We start from the raw sequence: 20,638 nt of genomic DNA, 5'->3' as shown, positions 1-20,638 counted from the left end.
TCGAGAGTATCCACGCGACGTCATGGAGCCCCGTTTTGTAGCCCTATTTACAGCTTCCACTGTGCTGAATGAGATGAGAGAATCGAGATAAAGCTCACCGTGGTGGCCAAGTGCTGGCTGTGCAACAATGTGGCTGCCTCGATGACGTCAGTGCATACTAGGCCTTGCTGGCTCACGCAAAACAGACTACACCATTACATGCCTGAGCTCTATGGCAGGTCTTATTGCACCAATTGCAATACACCCCTTAACGTCTATCATTTACTCTGGCCGTGCTCGCAAGCTCACATAAAATCCGAACCGGACAAGCGCAAGTTTGAAAAAGCAATCCGAAGCAAAGAACTCGCTCCCCAACTCTGGGCCGTCCAGCAGGTCCACGACGCCGCCAGGAAATTCGACCTCCCGGTTCCGTCGTGGGAGACGCCCACTCCAGGAGAGCCCAAAGCTCTCGTGGCCTGCAGGACCTTGACTAAAGTTGATTTCCTTCCTTCCTTCCTTCCTTGCTGGCTGTTCCTATAGCGACGACGTTGCAGCAGCGCCCTTTCACCGCCGCAGCCGCGCAGTTCCAACCTAATAATTTTAATAATCCTCGATAATTACATTTGGCAATAATTACACACGTCGTGATGCCCCGAACTGCGCACAACACTTCCTGCAATTCTGGAAAAAAAATTTATTAAAATTCTGCGCTCACCGTCTGCTGACGTTGTAAAATATTTGCGCTGGTAATGGCTATTTCTGAGTATCACAAATGTCCGTTTGCGGGACTCATTTTTGTTGGCCTGTTTGTAATAGGTGGGGCGTAAAAGCTTGTAGTTCAACAGATAACGGTTCCAGCGCGCGATTCCCTTCTTTGCGAGGTGTGCTCAGGTCGCAGCGATGACTGACTCAGGCAGTCGTTGAAAATAATTCTTTTTTTTTATCCAATCGATCGAATTACCTGTGCGTGCTGTCGCAGTTACATTGAATGACAAATCGCACTTGTTCTCACGTCCATTCTGTTCGGGCTAAGGACGTGAGTGATTTTGTAATAGTTGAGTCGCGATATGGTGCCCGTCCTATACACTTACGTGTTCACCTGTCGTAGACATTGATAAATCGCGTTGCACGCACAGCAGCTGCTAAGAACCTTGACACTTTCCACACATTTGGCTTTTCCAACTTTTATATCACTGCTAAAGTAGATGCCTGGACAAGTTGGCATCACATACTTGCAATTTTATATAATTTTACAGTGAACCTTTATATGTTTTGCGACGTTTACATGCGAGTCGTGCATGTGTTGTCTAGTAAAATAGCTTGCTTTCCACGTTACTGATATTTCCTTGAACAAGCGTAATACCAAACGTTAGCCACGTGGTCTGCATGCGTTAAGCAAGTTTTCATGTAGTATCACTTTCTCCAACTTCACAAAAACATTTATTATAAAACTCTCTAACGCGTTCAAAGCTAGCGTGTACCCTTTGTGTTTGGGACACATTGTGATATTTGTGTGAGATATGGAACATCAGGCATGCTCGAGCGCTCGTCGACTGCAGCTGGCTTCCCCGCACGCTGGACTTGCATCTTTTTATAAGGAAAACACTGCAGCTTTGCGATCGTTATCCTCGCCTCGTGCACCTTTCAGGTAATATACGAGAAAAATTGCTGTCTACGTTTTTTCAATCCTCCCAGTACACCTGGGTAATTTTACATCGAAGACCAAGTTAAGATCGCTATATCATGCGTGATGCTCGCCTAAATGGTGTTCCAAGAGGTCAAGAAAACGCTTGTATTGGAACCACTTGGCCGCCTGTAGTGCCTCCACTACTAAACCATGCATGTTTGAACAAGCTGGTGAAATTGAGATGAAATAAGTAAAAAAGAAACCTTTATCGTTGCCATGGACAGAATTCACTTGAGAACAAGAAAATGTGAGCCGTCATTCAAGGTAAGCACAAAAATGCGACAGCACGCATAGCTAATTCACGTGTTCGATCAATTCGGCTAAGCAAATATTTAAAATGACTGCCTATGCTCAGATTTCGTGGTCAGTCATGGATGCGACCATCAGAGGTCTAGAAATTAGCAGCGCGGGCGATGAAGATGCACGGAGAGCAAACGCGACCGGCCCCAGGAATTGTGCGTCGGAACCGTCATTGGTTGAACCAGAAGAGCCGAGCAGACGACACATCCCATGTGCCTTTACGAGTTTACGCCTCATCTATTGAATGCAAACGCAGGAACTTTTCTATGTTGTTGCCCACGTAGTTGATGAGACTTTGCCGTGTTTTGGCTGTGCCTGCACAGATTCCTGCGAATGAAAAAAGGAAAGCCGTCTTTTACAATGGATTGATGGTTGCGCGCATGCGTAAACGTTGCTGTCACTTAAGCGGTGACTTTGCCGTGTATATAAAAATTTGGAGGACGCTTAAGCATCGCCTTTAAGAGTGGAACGCGATAGCATTCAAAGATCCCTGACTGCTTCTCACGCTTCCCGGTGACAGTAAGCTTATGTGACCGTAATGTTTACCGAGAAACGCTGGCGGCGAACGCTATGCACGAAGGCGAGCTTTCTGGTAGAAACGCGGCCTCTTGTGTGGGCCATGATGATGATGATTTAATGGCCTTTGTTCAGCAATGTAACGATTCTTCGTAGGGGCAAGGGCAAAGAAGAAGAAATCCTGGAAGCGTACTACATCACTTTATTAGGTGGCGGCTGCATTAGTAACCTCGGTGCGCTTACTTGAAAAAGAATTTGCCTTTTTAGATCGCTTACGATAAATGCAATAACCTGACTTTTCATGCTCTGTGATTAGTGATGCTGTGGTTGCGCATGCTCTGCTGGCCTTGCTGGGACTACGCCGTTTCTAATAAAGCTCAGTTGATAGTCCAGTCGTTGTGGTGTGAACCTCTCTTCTCGTCCTTTGTGTTTTGTGACTGCTTTTTCCTTCAGTTATAAATGACTTTTGCCGAAACGGCAGTCGACGCGGGACGCCGACACCGGATTTTCTGCGGCACGGGACCCTTGATGAGGTGGAAGCTTGGGCGAGTTGATTCAATATCGAGTCGTTTACACAGCGCAAAATACGAGGACTGAAGGACGAACACAACACAGCGTTTGTGTTGTGTTCTTCCTTCAGTCCTCGTGTTTTGCACTGTGCAAACATGTCGATACGGGACCCTTAACGCTATCGCGTTAAAATTGATGGCAGCTCTTAGGAGTGGTGGCTGAAGCTGCAGTGTGGTATGCGAGGCGAGTACGAATGTCTTAGTTGTTAGGTCTTAATCAAAACTGCATGCATGCACCAGCGTTGGATAGCAATTGTTCATTTTGTTGCAACAGGCTTTTCTTTTAATTTGCCAGTGATTTTTCATCTTTTCATACACATTCCTAGCGGACGCGAAAATCAGCTGCGTGAGAAATCACAATGTCTAGCTAGCTATTGAAAATGCATATATTTAATTTTTTTATTTGTTTTAGGACACATTGTGCAACTCCGAAATGGGAACCGAGCAGTAGTGAAGTCTATCAGAAATCATGAGATAACATTGATGGCCAGCTTTCTCCCGACCGGCCTGTTTTTAATGCGATTAGCATTCTTAGGATACTTCACGCACATTTCCTTGCTTATATATAAACGAGAGCAAGGGAAACAGAGGGGCTCGATTTTTGTTAATCACAAGAATATAAACTGAACAAGCAATAAATGCAAGGAAAGCATAAGGGTAATTAGCTGTGGCTGAAGTTGTAATGTAGAAAATAATGAAGAAAAAATCATGAGCCATTCTACTCTGGGAAGGCGGATAAGCAGCGAAGCTGTTTAGCATACGATACAGAGGTGACAAAGAATTTTGAACACAGATACGGACTCGTTTACCGTGATATATACATTCGCGTGACGTTTCGACGGGACCGCCACCACTGGATAGAGGAAGGAAAGGAGATACGCGAGCGCTTGGAACGCCGACAAAGAGAGGGTGGTGCGAACGCAGACATGGCCGACGCGGGTCAAAGTGTATTAAAGCGATAGCGTTAAGGAGCTCGTGTCGCAGAAAAGCCGGTGTCGTCGGCGTTGGTGTCGGCGTCCGTGGCGTTGGCCGTGAGCGATAAATCACGGCAGGCACTTCATAAATAAAAAGCAACTTCCAAGATGGGCTGGGTGGGAATCGAACCAGGGTCTCCGGAGTGTGAGACGGAGACGTTACCACTGAGCCACGAGTTTTTTTTTTCTTTATTGCCTCGGTTTTCACAGAGTTTACGAGATCAGAAGAACAGATTAACAAGATAATAGTACCGAGAACCGTCAGCTGTTTGCTGACTACAAGCCATCAGTATTTCGGCATCTGCAACAACATTTCTAATCTTGGAACCCACTCTGGTACATACGTCTGCACCTTCTGCACTTCGACAAAATGGGACACCGATTCGCAAAAATATTCGCGAACCGGTCTAGCGTCAATATCCGCATTGTGTACAGCAGTCCGAGTTCGCCATATACTGTGCAGGCCCAGGAGCATAACCAGATCGAAAGGCACACCATCGTCGTTTTCGACCGTGAGATAACGGATTCCGTGCGGACTTAATGGCAACTCTTTTTTCAAGGTTCTCTCTAAGATGTCCCAGAAGAACACTCCACCCCAGCAATCTAAAAACACATGCTCAATTGTCTCTGGTTTTTTGCATAACAAACAATGAGTACCCCACGGAACAAATAAACCCTTTTCTTCTAACCATGTTTTAACAGGTAAGGTTCCTGTGTGCAGCTTAAAAAAAAGTTTTAACCCCTGGCGCAACTAGCATTTTTTTAACGCGTTTCAAAACATCTTTTCCTTTGCCTGCACAGTATAATTCACGGTACAATGGCACAGGAAATAACACATCCACAAGGTCCTTGTACAGTTTTTTGCATGACACATCTGTCAAATATTGCAAAGAAAAACGCACCGATAAGAAGCGGAAAGATGACACCACTTCTTTTAGATATCCTCGTACTGGTCCTTGCTGACACACCGAAGACACAACAAACTCTGGTAGCACTTTACCCAGCCTCAGTTGAATCATAGTTCTGAGAAAGGTATGATCTACATCTCTGAGAAAAACAAATCGACTGACGAGTTGTCTCACATACAGATGCACTAGACCAAGCCCACCATCACTCCCTCTTTTAAACAGATTTGTTCGGCTCGTTTTTTCCCATAGAGAGCTCCAGATAAAGACTGCGAACACTCTGTGCATTTTTTGTACATTTAACCTGCTGCAATGCAAAACTTGCATTACATACCATAGCTTGCTTACAAGAAATAGGTTGCACGTCGTGGCCCGTGCGAAAATCGACTTATCCCATCCTTTCCACTTTTGTGCATTTTCACGTAACACCTCTGTTTGTTTTTTCCAATAAGGCTCATTATCAGAGTAGTACTGTAGGGGTACTCCTAAGTATTTTGTCGGTGTTTCTTGCCATTTAATGCTCAAAAACATCCTTGGTGCGACGTCCCATTCCCCATGCCAGAACCCAACGCACTTGTCCCAGTTTACTGCACTACCACTTGCTTGACAGAAACTTTTAACAGCATTGACGGTATGCATTATACTTTCATGATCAGCACAGAAAACTGCAATGTCATCAGCGTAAGCAAGAAGGCTTACCTCGGCTTGATGTAACTGAAATCCACGTATCGCGTTGTTCCTAATTACGCTTAGACAAAAGGGCTCAATATATATGCAAAAAAGAAGCGGTGATAATGGGCACCCTTGTCTGACCGAGCGCTGTACTGGTATGTATTCACCTACTGATTTGTTTATTATCAATCTCGTCGTACATCCGGCGTAAGCCATCCGCACACCTTCGCTTACCACATTGCCTACATTCACATATTCAAGCATACAGAGAAGCAGATCGTGCGGCACGCGGTCGAATGCCTTCTCAAGGTCAACCTGCAGCATAGCGACACTTAGTTGCATTGCGTCACAGCATTCAAGGATTGATCGTGCTATGTGTATATTTGTCATAATTGTCCTTCCTTTTATTCCGCACGTTTGATGTGGACCGACTAAATCTTTCATTACGGTCTGCAACCTGTTAGCCAATACTTTCATTAATATTTTATAGTCTATATTTGTCAGGCTAATCGGCCTATACGATGTGACGTTACGCAATTTGATTGGGTCTTCAGTTTTTGGTATTAGGACCGTGTGTGCTGACAAAAAGGACGGCGGTAGATGTTTCTTCGCGTAAGCCTCGTCGTATACTTCAGTCAAAACGGGTGCGATAACACCCTTAAACGCCTTGTACAATGCAGCGCTTAAGCCATCCGGTCCCGGTGATTTGCCATTATTTAAATGGTCAATCGAATTCTTAACTTCCTCTACTGTTATGGGCACTTCTAATACTTCCTTAGTTTCATCATCTAATGTTGGCATCAATGACATGAAGTCTTTTTTAAATCTATCAGTGTCAACTTGGCTACGAGAAAACAATACTTTGTAATATTCCAAAAAACAACTTGCTATTGTTTCTTTGTTGGTAGACAGTAACCCATAATGTTCTATTTCTGTTATTGCATTTTGGGAAGCATATTTCTTTTCGACTCCCAAGGCACGTTTTGTCGGCATTTCTCCTGTGCTCCATTTTTCAGCTCTGGCTCGAATCAATGCTCCATTGTATCGCTCTTGGTCTATCAGCTCAAGTTTTTGCTTTATGCTTTTTATGTCCTCTAAGAAATAACCGGGTTGTATACTTTCAGCTTCCAATAATTGCTTCAGATTCAATCTAAGATGGGACTCGAGTTCTTTTTTCGCGTGACTTAAGACACTGGCCCTTTCAAGTGCTTTCAATTTAATTGTTTGCTTACAAACTTCCCATTTATGTCCCCAACTATCTAAGTTTTGAGTTTTTGTTTTATCTATAGCCTTGAGAAACTGCTCACAAAACTCGTCGTCTTTCAGCAAGTTGGCATTAAATTTCCAAAGATCCCAGGAAATTTCTTTGCTATTTGTTTTTTCCTTTCCAACACGGAAAGAAACCAAACAATGATCACTAAATGCAACAGGTGTGACTCGATAATCTCGACACGACTGAATTAGTTCAGCCGACACGTACACTCTGTCAAGTCTAGCATGGCTCGCACCCTGAAAGTGGGTAAAGGTGACCGCTTTTCCACCGCAAAGACATTCACCTACGTCTTCTAGATTAAATTCTGCAATCAAGTCTTTCAAAACAGCAGTACTTGCATCATTGTGTTTCCCACTGGTTTTGTCACGTTCCGTACAGACACAATTGAAATCTCCCGCCAGGATTAGTCTACGCTCGCATTTCACGTACGTCTCCATTTCTTCAAAAAAAATCTTTCGCTCTTGAGCCTGAGTTGGTGCATAAAGACAAATTACTCGCCAATTTTCTGTTGACAGGGAAAAGTCAGATACAATGAAACGGCCTGACTCACAGGTAGTCACCGACTGCACTACAGCACCAAGACTCTGCCGAATTAACAAAATGCACCCCGAAGACCTCCCCACCGCATGGGCAACACTCACGTTATAGCGTCTCGTGAAAGGACGCACCATACGCTCTGTCTGATCCTCTCTCTCCACTTTGGTCTCCTGAATGGCTACAATATCAAAAAAGTTGGTTTTGCCGCCTGTTGGCACTAAGCCCTCGGACGTTAAGTGTTGCAATATTTATCGACCTCTCTAAGGACTCCATATTGGCGAGTGACACCAGACCGAGCCTACGGCGCTCCCCTCACAGACCTTGCCTTGTAGCAACACACAGTCCAGTCGACGCTCAGGGCGTCGACTTGCCGCCGCCGCGTGTAAGCGACGCCGACCGCTGATGGCTGGTGGCCACCCGAGGCTTTTTGGTTCCAGGCTCGGTCCCACGCCTCTCCGTTGCTCGTAGCCGGGTGTCTTGAGAAGCCGTGCTTGCTTTGCTGAGTCGGCGCTTCGTAGGTGTTGCCTCGGCGTCCATTGCAGCCTCATCCGTCGAATCACTGTCCTCGAGAGTCGCAACGACCTCGCTTACTGCGGTCTTGAGTTCAGCTGTTTTCTCACCACTCCCGGACGCACTTAGTGGCAGCTGCTTTCCTAAAGAGTGGGTTTCAGAAGGGCGCTCTGCCGAACCTTCTTCGTACTTTCCCGTCGAAGTGTCTTCGAGAGTGGCGTCTGCTGCCCGAGCGTCTGCAGCCTTGTTCTCTTGCGCACTTGCTGAGCTGGTGGACGCCGCGTCTGCGGCCGCGTCGCTGATAGACGCCACCATCCCAGCCACGCTCTCCGCTTCTTCTTCGTCCATGAGCATCTCGCTCCGGTCTGCTTCACCGCCTACGCTTGCAACTCTGGCATACGAGCGAGTACAATTAGCCTGCTCGTGCCCGAACGCTCGGCAAGCAGCACACCTGGGCACTCGGCATTCACGTCGTATGTGTCCAGTGTTGTGACAACGAAGGCATAACGGGGCACGTCCAGGCACAACCACTAGCGAAGTGCCGCTACCAAGACGCATCTGATGTGGGATGCGGTCTGGTGTGACACCATCGCGCAGAAGAAGACGCACTAGACGAGTCGTTGACTCGGCGCCCTCGAAGTCCTCGGCCTTCCACCGATCACTGATTACTTCCTTTATCTCGCCATACTCTCGGAAGGCTCGTCGAATGGTCTCAGAGGTGACGTCGAACGCGACCCAATGTAGCTTAATCCTGAGTTCTTGCCTCGCTGGATCAATGACGAGGCATGTCCGGTTCTTCACCAGTAGTGGTCCGGCGTCTAGCAGCGTCTGCTTTGCCTCATCTGTCTTCATGTTCAGCAGCCACACGTGCGACATTTGGTATGCTCCAATTCCGCCTACTTGCTGAATTACTCCAGCATCCTTCAAGGGCTTCCGGAAGTCGTCGATTCTGTAAGGCCGTCCAGTGACGTCGCAGTGCAATACAACTGCACGCCTTTGTCCTTCACCTGTTCGTAACGGCGGCAAGATGACACGGTAATCCTTGGGCAACGCGGAACACGGGGTACCACGGCCAACGTCGGCCGCTTTCGCAGCTCTCGAGGAGCCCTCCATTCTGCGTCCGTACTGCACGGCGTCCAGAAGCAGAATGACCATAGAGAAAGAAAAAGACTGGAATGACTGAGTTCGATGCTTCAAAGCGGTACAAAAGCGCCTCTAGTGAACGCGGTGTTACCTTAGAAACTAGCTGTTTCTAAGGCTCAGGCGTGCGTCGCTTGCTCAGGCGCACATTTCGTTGTCGCGCCGAACGCTGCGTTGCTCCACGCTCACCGCGTCCGATGCGGGGCGCGTAGTCGCTGCGCCGTAGCCCATTGTCTTACACCCCTTTGCGGGTCGACGGGAACGCTGTCGCGTTCCACTCTTGAAGGCGAAGCTTAAGCGTCCTCCAATTTTTTATCTTTTCTTATCAGCTTAATATCCGATACGGGTTGTATTTGGACCCAAGATATTAAACTTATTTTTGCAAGCTGGTTGCGTGCTTGAAGCCTCCTTCACCTCCGCCGCGGGCCGGCCCGGTATTGCACTATTTTCGGGATCTGCCCACGGTTCTTGGTCTACGGACATTCATCCGCTGGAAACAAGCCATGTACAGCTTCGCTGTTAAAGAGAAATGAAAGTGGACGAATACATAACTTTTGCCTATGGGGACCGAACCCACAACCTTCGCATTGCGCGTGCAATGTACCCTACCAGTTGTCCTACAGCGACGGCCATCAATTCGTCCACTAACCTCAGAATTTATGTGTGCTAGACTGGGAGTGTTAGCACCACTCAAGAGTCACGGCGGTCGGATGTGGAGCACCCTATTTTGACCGATGGCGTCACATAACGGGCGATCTTTAGGAGAGCAGGGACGTTGCTAACAAACAATAAATAAAATGAGCCTTGATGCATCAGGCATCAAGGCAGAGCAGAGAAGCTGCGGCAAAGGGCGGTTTGATGAGTTGACAGCCGCACCGCGGCGCCGGAGCAATGATTCCGCAACCAGTCAGAGCCGTTTCGCTTCCGCCGGGGAAGGAAAGGGCACGAAAGGGTTTTGTGCGTACTTTCTCGGAAACGGATGGGGAGGCTACGCGTTGTGCCTTCCCCTGAGGAACCGGCAGCGCTCAGCGAGCGGCGACGAGGACTCGTCCGTGAAAGGGCTCGCCGTTGGCGCGCTGATCCAGAGCCGCCCGCGCCCAGGTAAACTGACAGCGACGAGAAGATCCCGAGCTTTGGTAGCGAGAGGCCGAAGCAGTGCGGCACCGTTACCTGTGGGTTACTTAACCGTGACGAAGGTCAGGTGAACGCAGGACAAGCTTCGCTTACCACCATTTTTCGCTAGGGGAAAGGTTGGTTACCTTTATATCACTCTCTCTCTCTCTCTCTCTCTCTCTCTCTCTATATATATATATATATATATATATATATATATATATATATATATATATATATATATATATATATATATATATGTATATAGCTTCCCGCCAACTTGAGTCATTGGGTAGTCCACGGTCTGATGAGTAGAGCATCGGGCTGCTGTGCTGGAGGAACAAAGTTTGAAAGTTACCGCTGGAATAATCTAGGTCCCTATGTATGAGACACTGGGTCTGTGCCACTGGGTATGTTCTGCTCTTCAGTGACAGAAAAGATATACTTTGTAATTTACCTGGTGCTTGGCGGAAGCAAACCTGCGACACGTGTATTCTACGACCTTGCTCGAACTCGCACGCGCGTATACGCGTTCCCGAAAGCGGCGCTGTCAGACGGTGCGCACGAGGCAGCATGCATGCCTCACACCTGACGCGTTTCGGCAGTTCGAGTGTGCGGCTGCATTTATTCAATGTCCATTATCGACGGCATTCATCCTGAGATGGGTTCTGCTGGATTTGTTTATGCAGACGCTCACGATGGCTTTCCGTAGTTTGAATAACAGTGAAAGTCTGACGCTGCCATCTTCGGAGGCGCCACTCTCCTGCCACCGTCCAAATGGTTTCACAGTGCACGAATTATTTGTGATTCTGAAAACACCGTCTGCAATCGCATCAGCTCACCAAATTCTCCACGTTTCACCGACACGTGGTACCCGGACGATGCTGGCACCACTGACCACCGTGAAAATGTAAGTGTGAGCCAAGCACGCATCAGTGGACTCGGCAGCATATATACCGGGCCTTGAACATTGGGGCCAGTTTAGTCTCCCCACCAGCGATGGCGCCTCAGTCGTAAATGGCGTTTCGCAACCGCCGCCTGGGGCGCTGCTTTCTTTAACATTAATACGCTGCCTAAATGCGCCGTGCCTCATAAGTTTCTGCGGCGCAAACTTTAATGAAATGTAAAATACCAAACCACCGCCCATGTACTCAGTACGGTTGGTTAACCAGCGAAGCTGAAATGTGCGGCTCAGGTGTTTATAGAATAGAATATAATAGCTTTATTTCCATCTAGTTGATGGAGGAGGCTGCAAGTAAAAGCTGCTCCAGTAGATGCAGCTTGACGAGGCCCGCAGCCCCCCCCCCTACAGAATTTTCGGCAACAGCATACATGCAAACACACATGCATCATACATGCATACATACATTATATATATATATATATATATATATATATATATATATATATATATATATACTCTCATGAACCCACATACTCGCATATACACATGCACACCCATATCCATAGAGAGCCACTGGTGACTAAATCAAAATACTTAGGGTAGCTTGTGTGGTTCTCGTGGTGAATACAAATGAAACAAGAAGACGCCGCTGAACATTATATACATATATATATATATATATATATGTACACACACATGCATTCATATACCCGTATATGCATACACACTCGTATGCATACCTACATATATACACACACATATATACAAAAGCATATATGCACACTTTATATACATACTAGCCGAGAGGACGTATGCTTAAACAGTAATTTAAAAATCCTGCACATACAAGTCTCTCAGTTGTTGGGCCGTTATTTGGGTGATATCAACGCCTAGATTATTATATTTATTTAGAAGCATTGGTATTGTGTGTGACAGCTTTTCCCTTAAATAATTTGTTCTGGGTGCGACCACCCGCCATATCTCTTTATGACGGGTAACATAAAATTTGTCATTAAGTTCAAGTTTACAAAGTTCTCGTAGAAAGGAGCAGTTCAGTTTTACTTCCCGCCTAAATGCAGTTGTTAACTTGTACTGGTATAACTTTAACACAGAAATTGTTGGCTCCTGAAATAAGTTTATAGTATGGGAGTTGTAGGGGACATTAAAGAGCAGCCGAACAAACTTATTTTGCAAGACAAGTAGTTTATGCAAATTAACAAAGGTAGTTGTACCCCACACCAATAAGCAATAATAGAGGTACGAATAAAAAAGCGAGTTCTAAATGAGAAGTTTAACTTTAAACGGCAATAGTGATTTACATTTCCACGTCATGCCAATGACACTAGATTACTGGATTGTGACTGCGTCAATGTGTTCGTCCCAAAGCATATTACTCGAAAACGTGACGCCGAGAGTTCTCATACTAGTAACCATTTCTATCGTTTTTCCCCGTACATAATGTTAATATTTGAATTCACTGGCTTATTTGTAGGCCTAAAGAGCACAGCTTTCGTTTTGTTTGTGTTTATTTCTAATTGGTTCATTATTGACCAGTCCCTCAGCTTAGAGAGCATGAGGTTCGTTTCATACTCTATATCTGTACAGTTTGTTCCTGAAACAAACATACTGGCGTCATCAGCATACAGGACATATTTCGCGTTTACGTAAATATTCGTTACATCATTGATATAGGCGTTGAAAAGAAGGGGCCCCAAAACACTTCCCTGCGGAACTCCTTTTGAAATAGGCTTCATACTTGAGCAATGCATATCTATCTGAACAAATTGCTGTCTGCTTGCTAGGTAAGATTTAATTAGTGCTAAAGAATGACCTCGAATGCCATAGCTATGAAGTTTTTCAATCAATGTTAAATGGTGAATATTATCAAATGCTTTGCTAAAATCTACATAGACGCCAAGCACAAGTCTTCTTTCTTCGAAATGGGATAAGATGAATTCCTTTTGTTCCAACAGTGCATATTCGGTGGACTTAAGGTTTCTGAAGCCGAATTGGGCAGGTGATATTATAATGTTCTTCACGAAAAAATGATTAAATTGGCGATGTAAGATTTTTGCCAGGCCCCTAGAAAAGATAGGCAATATGGATATAGGCCTATAATTTTTGGATATCATTTCTGTCTCCCTTTTTAAATAAAACACTCACTTTTGCGATTTGCATTCTTTTCGGAAAAGGTGCACTGGACAAACATAAATTAATAATATATGTAAGGTACTGTGTGATAATATCTAACACGTGCTTTATCGGTCTAATTTGCATGCCTTCAAAATCACACGAGGAACTATTTCGCAGTGACGTGAAAGCCGAGAAAACTTCATGTTCAGAGACAGGCTCAAGAAATGATGAGAAAGGGCTAGCAACAGGCTTCAACTTAAACAATGTCCTAGATGAACTGTTTTGATTGTTGCTAACAAAGTGATCATTAAAAATAGTGGCGAGAGGGATCCCAGATATCTCATTGCCATTTATGTTCAGTTTTTCTATGCGAGAATGCGATTTATTACGATTAAGGACAGTATTTAACCTTTTCCATAAGAAGTCAGGTTTTGGTGCAGAGCACTCAAACTCAGACTGAATGTGTTGCATTCTACTTAGTTTTATTTCTTTATTCAGTTTATTTCGATAAGTTTTGAATTGTTTCAGTGTATTTGGGTCCTTGTTTTGAATAAATTTATGATACAATTTGTTTTTGCGTGTAATTTTACAAGTAGTTCAGGCGTTATTCAAGGTTTACGAATTTTTTTGCCTAAGGTAATTCTTTTTTCGGGAAAGTGGTACTTGTATACACCAGAAATTATATCTATGAACTTTGTATATGCCCCTTCAGCATTCGCGATTTGACCAATAACTTCCAGGTCACAGGTTAACATCTGAGTTCTAAAAGCCTCAAGGTTGGCTGCTGTAATTGGCTGATAACTCAAGCATCTCACATCCCTCTTATCTCGAAAGCTATGTTTAGGTATCATGATAAATATTGGAAGGCGGTCGCTTATGTCGTATGATAGCACACCGGCGGTTATGCTTTCGTTTTGCATATTTGTTATGAATAAGTCGAGTAGAGTTTCACTGCTGTCTGTAAGTCGGGTTGGCGAAGCAATCAGATTTTCAAAATCATTTGACGTTATTATAGTGATCATTTCCTTCTTGTATGTGGCATTTACAGACAGATCTATGTTAAAATCACCACCAGTAATCAAGAACAAGTTATTATCGGAAACAAAACGCAGAAACTGCTCATAGATACAAAAAAAAAACCAGGAAGGCTGCCATTTGGGGGCCTATAACAAACAGAGAACCCGTATTTGCCAGCACGTGCCGTAAGTATTTCGAAGTCGTCACATACACTACAGAACGATGGAAGCAATTCGCAATTCATTGCATCTTTCAATAGCAACATAACACCGCCCCCTCGACGATTTGGACGATTTAAAAAATAGCAGTGATAATGAGACAAGCTAAGCTCGTCGCGGTCATCTTTGAACCACGTCTCCGTGACCATGACAGCGTCGAACAAAAAGGAAAAACTGGAGATGAAATCTACGATATCTGTTAGTTTAGTGCAGAGCGAGCGCGCATTCAAATGAAGGCATTTCAAGGAATTCTTATGTTCGGTTATACCAGCTGCATCTAATTCTTGCGGAAAAAAATATCTATGTTCTGTCATACTGGACATTTACCAAAACAATGTGCAATCATGAAAGTACAAACTAAGCGGGAAGGTCGTGTGCATTTCGTATCACAAGTGCTCGGTCACCATCCGCCCGCCTCAGAAATACCTTGCCATTTCGGTGCCACGCGTAACGGTACCCTTTTTCTTTGGCCCATTATTTCACCATACCAAGTAAGTGCCTGCTGTGACTGGTCAAGTTTTCTAGTACGAAGACACTGGAGCTACTTTCCTTCAATTTATGTCTGTTCACAAACCACTGATCTCGTGCAATTTGCCTTGTGAACCTAACAATCACACCAGGGATCTTGCCAGGCCTTGCTTGAAGGCGATGTATGGCACTGACGTCTAGTTCCGTGAGTTCGGGAACCTCCATCATGTTAGCAACACTGTTCACTTTGTTTAAAAGATTTTCTTGCCCAGAGACAGGAATTCCATGAAATTGTAAGTTTTGCCTTCGATTTCTCCATTCCAGTTCATGTAGCTCCAGTTGCACTTGAACAGTCTCACCAGCTGTATCTTTGGATTTTTGTTCTAGCATGTCAACTGTTTTCCGAATTTCCTTTGTTTCCCGCTCTTGTGTGGCCACCCCTTCAAGAACTTCGTCGTATTTCTCCGACATCATTTGAACTGATTCTTCAATTTTAGACACTGTTTCTTTAAGGGGCATAAGTTCGTCAAGCTTTCGGTTAATGCTAAGCAACAGTGATCTAATGTCCGTAATCTCATCGGCACTGGCTGCAACTTCTTGGCCTTCTTTCGCGTTCTTCGAGGCCTTACAGGTGAGACACGACCACTTTTGCCTAGCAGACGCTGATTTGCTCTTGTACTGCTTTTCTGTGAGGCCAGAGCGATCTCCCATGTGAAATCGGTGCTCGCAGTCTGCGCATACTATCACTGCCTCAGTAGGTTCAAACTCGGCCCCGCAGGAAAAGCAACAAATTGCTTTCGTTGTCATTGCTACGTATGCAACTTAATACGCTTTTACAAAGAATACAACAAGAAAGAAGGGCATAGAGGCAGACATGCAACACATAAGCACTGGTAGTAGTCTAATGGCAGCGGCAGCAGCAGCAATAGTATATACTCAGAAGGCAGCCGTACAGAAAGGTACCAACCTGCAAAAAGCAGAGCACAAGCTTAGATTCGGTGTTTCCCTACCGCTGCTGCTGCCGCTGCTGCTGCCGCCGAATGCCGCTACGCCAGGACGAGCCGCCTTTATACTCGAGATGCTGGTGACGAGCGCCACAGATGCGTGCAGGCAGTCCAAATTTTAGCTACTTGTGCGCAGGCCAGGGCGGTGCGGAAGCTCTTCTGCATGCGCTTCGATGCGACGATAGGCCAAGGTCGATGTTCGCGACTGCAAAAAGCAGAGCACAAGCTTAGATTCAGTGTTTCCCTACCGCCGCTGCTGCCGCTGCTGCTGCCGCCGAATGCCGCTACGCCAGGACGAGCTGCCTTTATACTCGAGATGCTGGTGACGAGCGCCACAGATGCGTGCAGGCAGTCCAAATTTTAGCTTCTTGTACGCAGGACAGGGCGGTGCGGAAGCTCTTCTGCATGCGCTTCTATGTGACGATAGGCCAAGGTCGATGTTCCCGACTTCAAAAAGCAGAGCACAGGCTTAGATTCAGTGTTTCCCTGCCGCCGCTGCTGCCGCTGCTGCTGCCGCCGAATGCCGCTACGCCAGGACGAGCTGCCTTTATACTCGAGATGCTGGTGACGAGCGCCACAGATGCGTGCAGGCAGTCCAAATTTTAGCTACTTGTGCGCAGGCCAGGGCGGTGCGGAAGCTCTTCTGCATGCGCTTCTATGTGACGATAGGCCAAGGTCGATGTTCCCGACTTCAAAAAGCAGAGCACAGGCTTAGATTCAGTGTTTCCCTGCCGCCGCTGCTGCCGCTGCTGCTGCCGCCGAATGCCGCTACGCCAGGACGAGCTGCCTTTATACTCGAGATGCTGGTGACGAGCGCCACAGATGCGTGCAGGCAGTCCAAATTTTAGCTTCTTGTACGCAGGACAGGGCGGTGCGGAAGCTCTTCTGCATGCGCTTCGATGCGACGATAGGCCAAGGTCGATGTTCGCGACTGCAAAAAGCAGAGCACAAGCTTAGATTCGGTGTTTCCCTGCCGCTGCTGCTGCGGCCGAAAAATCACTCGGTTAATCCTGACGATTCATTAAACGAAGACTTGGTAGGCTGCCGGATGTTCGGTACGCAGTTGCTGTTTGCGCTCGGCTGCACGAGCCTGTTCTTGTGCCCGGGATGCATCATCGGCACTGCGTAGGCGAGCTCGTTCCCGGTTCTGCTCGCGGCGTTGTTCATCGAAAGCTGCCCACTCCTCAGGAGTACGTACGACGTGTGGCCTACTTATTGCGGAGCCGGAGAGAAACTGCTCCGCGCGCCTCCGTTACGGCGGAGAGGAACGACGTCGCTACTGGCGCAGTCAATCGAGTATCAACCACGTTGCAGGAAATAAACAAACAAACAAACCTACGCACGTACTTTGTCTTCTAACGCCGCCGATGCCCTTTGGCGCTTCTAACTGCGTGCGCCCCGGAACCACTCGCATCCTACATGACCAACACCAGGCACGCCTACAAACAAGACCAACTCATCACAAGAGGCGATCCCGTGCTGAGCCCAGGACAACATTCTGCCGACCATACTTGATCCATAGCACCTCGCGACGGTGTCTCGATCTGTTCCGCAAGTTCCGGCGCACCCCTGCCTACTTTGCTTACGAACATATTAGAGCCGCCGCCATCTCTCAGCCTCCCCACCCGAAGGCGCCACTCGCCTGTCCGCCCCGGCTGATCTGGACTTGATCGTCTTGCGTGTGCGTCGCTCGCGTGGCTTGTAAACAACTATGCGTGTGTGCTTTTCGTTAAACTTAATGCATCTCATGGTCAGGGTTCGCTGTGGGCACGGCCGCACCGCAGTGAGCATGGCGCTCACCAACCACTTCATCTTTCTCGTCCAGGTCCTTGGTTTTTTGTTGCCCCACAACGTCTGCAAACAGGATCACGGCCCGGCTTCGCTGCTTGATCTTCCGTTCGCTGAAATCCATGGAACACAGCGGATGCGCACCCTGTCCGGCGCAGCCCTCGAAGAGATGGACTGGCGGGAGAGCGCACCCTACCGCTTCACTTCTACAACTGAGATGGCAGCGATACCAACTGCGTATAAATGGAGCAACTTGTCCATCGTCGGCATTGGGCACGGCCGCACCGCAGTGAGCATGGCGCTCACGAACCACTTCATCTTTCTCGTCCAGGTCCTTGGTTTTTTGATGCCCCACAACGTCTGCAAACAGGATCACGGCCCGGCTTCGCTGCTTGATCTTCCGTTTGCTGAAATCCATGGAACACAGCGGATGCGCACCCTGTCCGGCGCAGCCCTCGACGAGATGGACTGGCGTGAGAGCGCACCCTACCGCTTCACTTTTACAACTGAGATGGCAGCGATACCAACTGCGTATAAATGGAGCAACTTGTCCATCGTCGGCATTGGGCACGGCCGCACCGCAGTGAGCATGGCGCTCACGAACCACTTCATCTTTCTCGTCCAGGTGAGGGAGGATTACGGGAAATGTTTTCGTAGTAACAATGTGTTTCTTGTGGTGCTGCCGTGCCCATGGCAAATGTGTTCACTTGCTGCCGAGTATGGTGTTTCCTTAAGAAATTTATTACTCTTGTCTGGAGACATAGAAAGTAATCCTGGTCCTACTATTCAAGAAGTCATGAACGAAATACGCCAAATGGCTGCAGATCTTAACGACATTAAAAGCGAGAACAAGGCGGCTTCTGAATCATTAGCAAACATTCACGCCAAACTGGATGGACTGTCGCACATCGAGGGTAGGGTAGGTGACTTAGAAGACAAAATTATCCAATTGGAACGAACCGTGACTAACCTAGCACGGCAGGTTGACGACCTCGAAAACAGAAGTAGGCGATCGAACCTAATCGTTTACGGAATTAAGGAAGTACAAGAGGAGACTGTCGAGCGCCTTGAAAATGAAATACGTGTGAAACTCATTCAAAATAAACTTGGCGTCACTATTTCTGGAATAGAGAGGATTCACCGCCTTGGGGCCAAAAAAGAAAACAAGACACGTCCTGTCATCTTTAAGCTGCTTGATTCCAGAGATAAAACTAAGATATTTAAGAACTGCACCAAACTTAAAGGTACCACCATATCAGTCAGCGAAGATTTCTCGTTAAGGGTGCGTAATATTAGGAGACAACTATGGGATAGCTGCAAGACCAATCGAGAAAATGAGGGTAAAGTCAAATTGATTTTTGATAAAATTAAGGTTAATGATGACGTGTTCGTTTGGGACGAAGAAAGTGGTGACAAAGTACCATTAAACAGAAAAAAGCAGAACTTTGCAAAAAACGGGAACAGCCTGACCAACAAGAAAAGCTAACTATAGTGCACATTAATTCCAGAAGCGTTGTAAACAAAACCGAAGAATTAGAAGCATTTATTCTGGAGCACTCTCCGCAAATAGTCACAATCAGTGAAACATGGCTGTCGTCACGAATTCCGAGCAGCGGCATCTTTCCACCCGGCTATATTGTCCTGCGCAAAGATAGATGCACCCGGGGAGGAGGGGGGGGTGTTGCAATTTTGGTGAGAGACGACATTCCAACGATGCCCATGCCTGACGTACATGGTATAGAAGCATTCTGGTGTAAGGATTACTGTCGGTAAATGTGTATTCTTCGTCGGAACTATGTACCGGCCCCCAAACGCCGATTGCAGTATGCTTCACGCACTGGCTGATTACATGCAACGTCATCTTCAGGATACTCATAAAATTATACTCGCGGGTGACTACAACCTACCCTCAATAGACTGGGCAACGCTTGACGGCGGAACTGCCGATCCGTCCTGCGCAGAAGCACTGCTGGAAATTGCCTTTAACTTTAGCCTCAAGCAGATTATACATGCACCAACACGTGTAACCACGAAAACCAGCAATATATTAGACCTCACCTTCTTAAGCGACAATATTCCCGATAACACAATCTCTTGGGAAACAGTCAATGGCATTGCAGATCACAAAGCAACCATATGTTCATTAACATTACACAACCGGCCGCGAGCGCGAAAGAAAAAGACTCAAATATACGACTGGACAAATGCCGATGACGTTAGTGTTCTTGACTTCCTAGAAGAATCTTACCCAGAATTCCTTCGGTGTTTTCACTATAATCTATGGGTGCTTTTCAGGGCTAATGTTGATCACTGTCTCAGAAAATTCATTCCTAAGAAAATAAAAACCGTACGCAAAATGAACCCATGGATATCAAGAGAGATTATACATTTAAAACGCGGAATTGCAAGGCTCAGAAAACTTAGAAACAAAAGAACTTTTTTCCTCAATTGTACAAGAAAAATTAGCGAACTTTCTCACGCGTTGAAGATAGCAGCGAAAACGGCTAAACAAAAGTACTTGGATGAAACCTTAAATAACTTCATTTAAAAAATCCCCTCATAAATTTTGGCACTATCTCAAATCTAGGGTTCCGAAGAAGAGCAACTCATTGCCAACAGAAGCCTTAACCAAGGCTACCCAATTTAATCGATTTTTCCAATCAGTTTTCACAGTGCACAATAACACTATCCCAGACAAGGTCGCACAGACAAGTGACATAGGTGAAGTACCATGTGAGCTAAATATAACGGAAGCGGTAATTCTTTCTTTATTACTTAATCTTGATATAAAAACATCCAGCGGCCCAGATAACATCCCAAATACTTTTCTCAGAAGGTACGCTGAATCGGTTTCCAAATACTTATTGCTAATTTTTACAAAATCATTGCAAACTTCTGAGGTTCCTCAAGAATGGAAAATTGCAAAAATTA

The 20,638-nt window shown here is 46.2% G+C and overlaps 2 protein-coding genes and 1 pseudogene across 3 annotated transcripts in view; 1 reads left to right on the top strand and 2 right to left on the bottom strand.

Annotated features, from left to right (window-relative positions):
- Nucleotides 1-658: 658 nt before the first annotated feature.
- Nucleotides 659-20,638, bottom strand: part of LOC142578569 (uncharacterized) — a 47,955-nt gene continuing 27,975 nt past the window's right edge. For both annotated transcript variants that reach the window (XR_012827228.1, XM_075687950.1), the window contains exon 6: nucleotides 659-2,293. The gene's annotated coding sequence lies outside the window, so the exon portion shown is untranslated. The remainder of the gene's footprint in view (nucleotides 2,294-20,638) is intronic.
- Nucleotides 4,646-9,369, bottom strand: LOC142578568 (uncharacterized). The gene has a single exon (XM_075687949.1). The coding sequence runs from the start codon at nucleotides 9,075-9,077 to the stop codon at nucleotides 7,767-7,769; it is 1,311 nt and encodes a 436-aa protein (XP_075544064.1). The 5' UTR covers nucleotides 9,078-9,369; the 3' UTR covers nucleotides 4,646-7,766.
- LOC142580603 (U2 spliceosomal RNA) lies at nucleotides 9,323-9,530 on the top strand (annotated as a pseudogene).

The sequence above is a fragment of the Dermacentor variabilis genome, chromosome 4, assembly GCF_050947875.1.
Source record: "Dermacentor variabilis isolate Ectoservices chromosome 4, ASM5094787v1, whole genome shotgun sequence".
Classification (NCBI taxonomy): domain Eukaryota; kingdom Metazoa; phylum Arthropoda; class Arachnida; order Ixodida; family Ixodidae; genus Dermacentor; species Dermacentor variabilis.
The sequence above is the reverse complement of the archived record's forward strand: the minus strand, read 5'-3'. Positions and strand labels throughout refer to the sequence as shown.

Coding starts and splice junctions, on each gene's coding strand:
- LOC142578568 (XM_075687949.1), bottom strand. CDS start 9,077: ATGGTCATTCTGCTTCTGGACGCCGTGCAGTACGGACGCAGAATGGAG.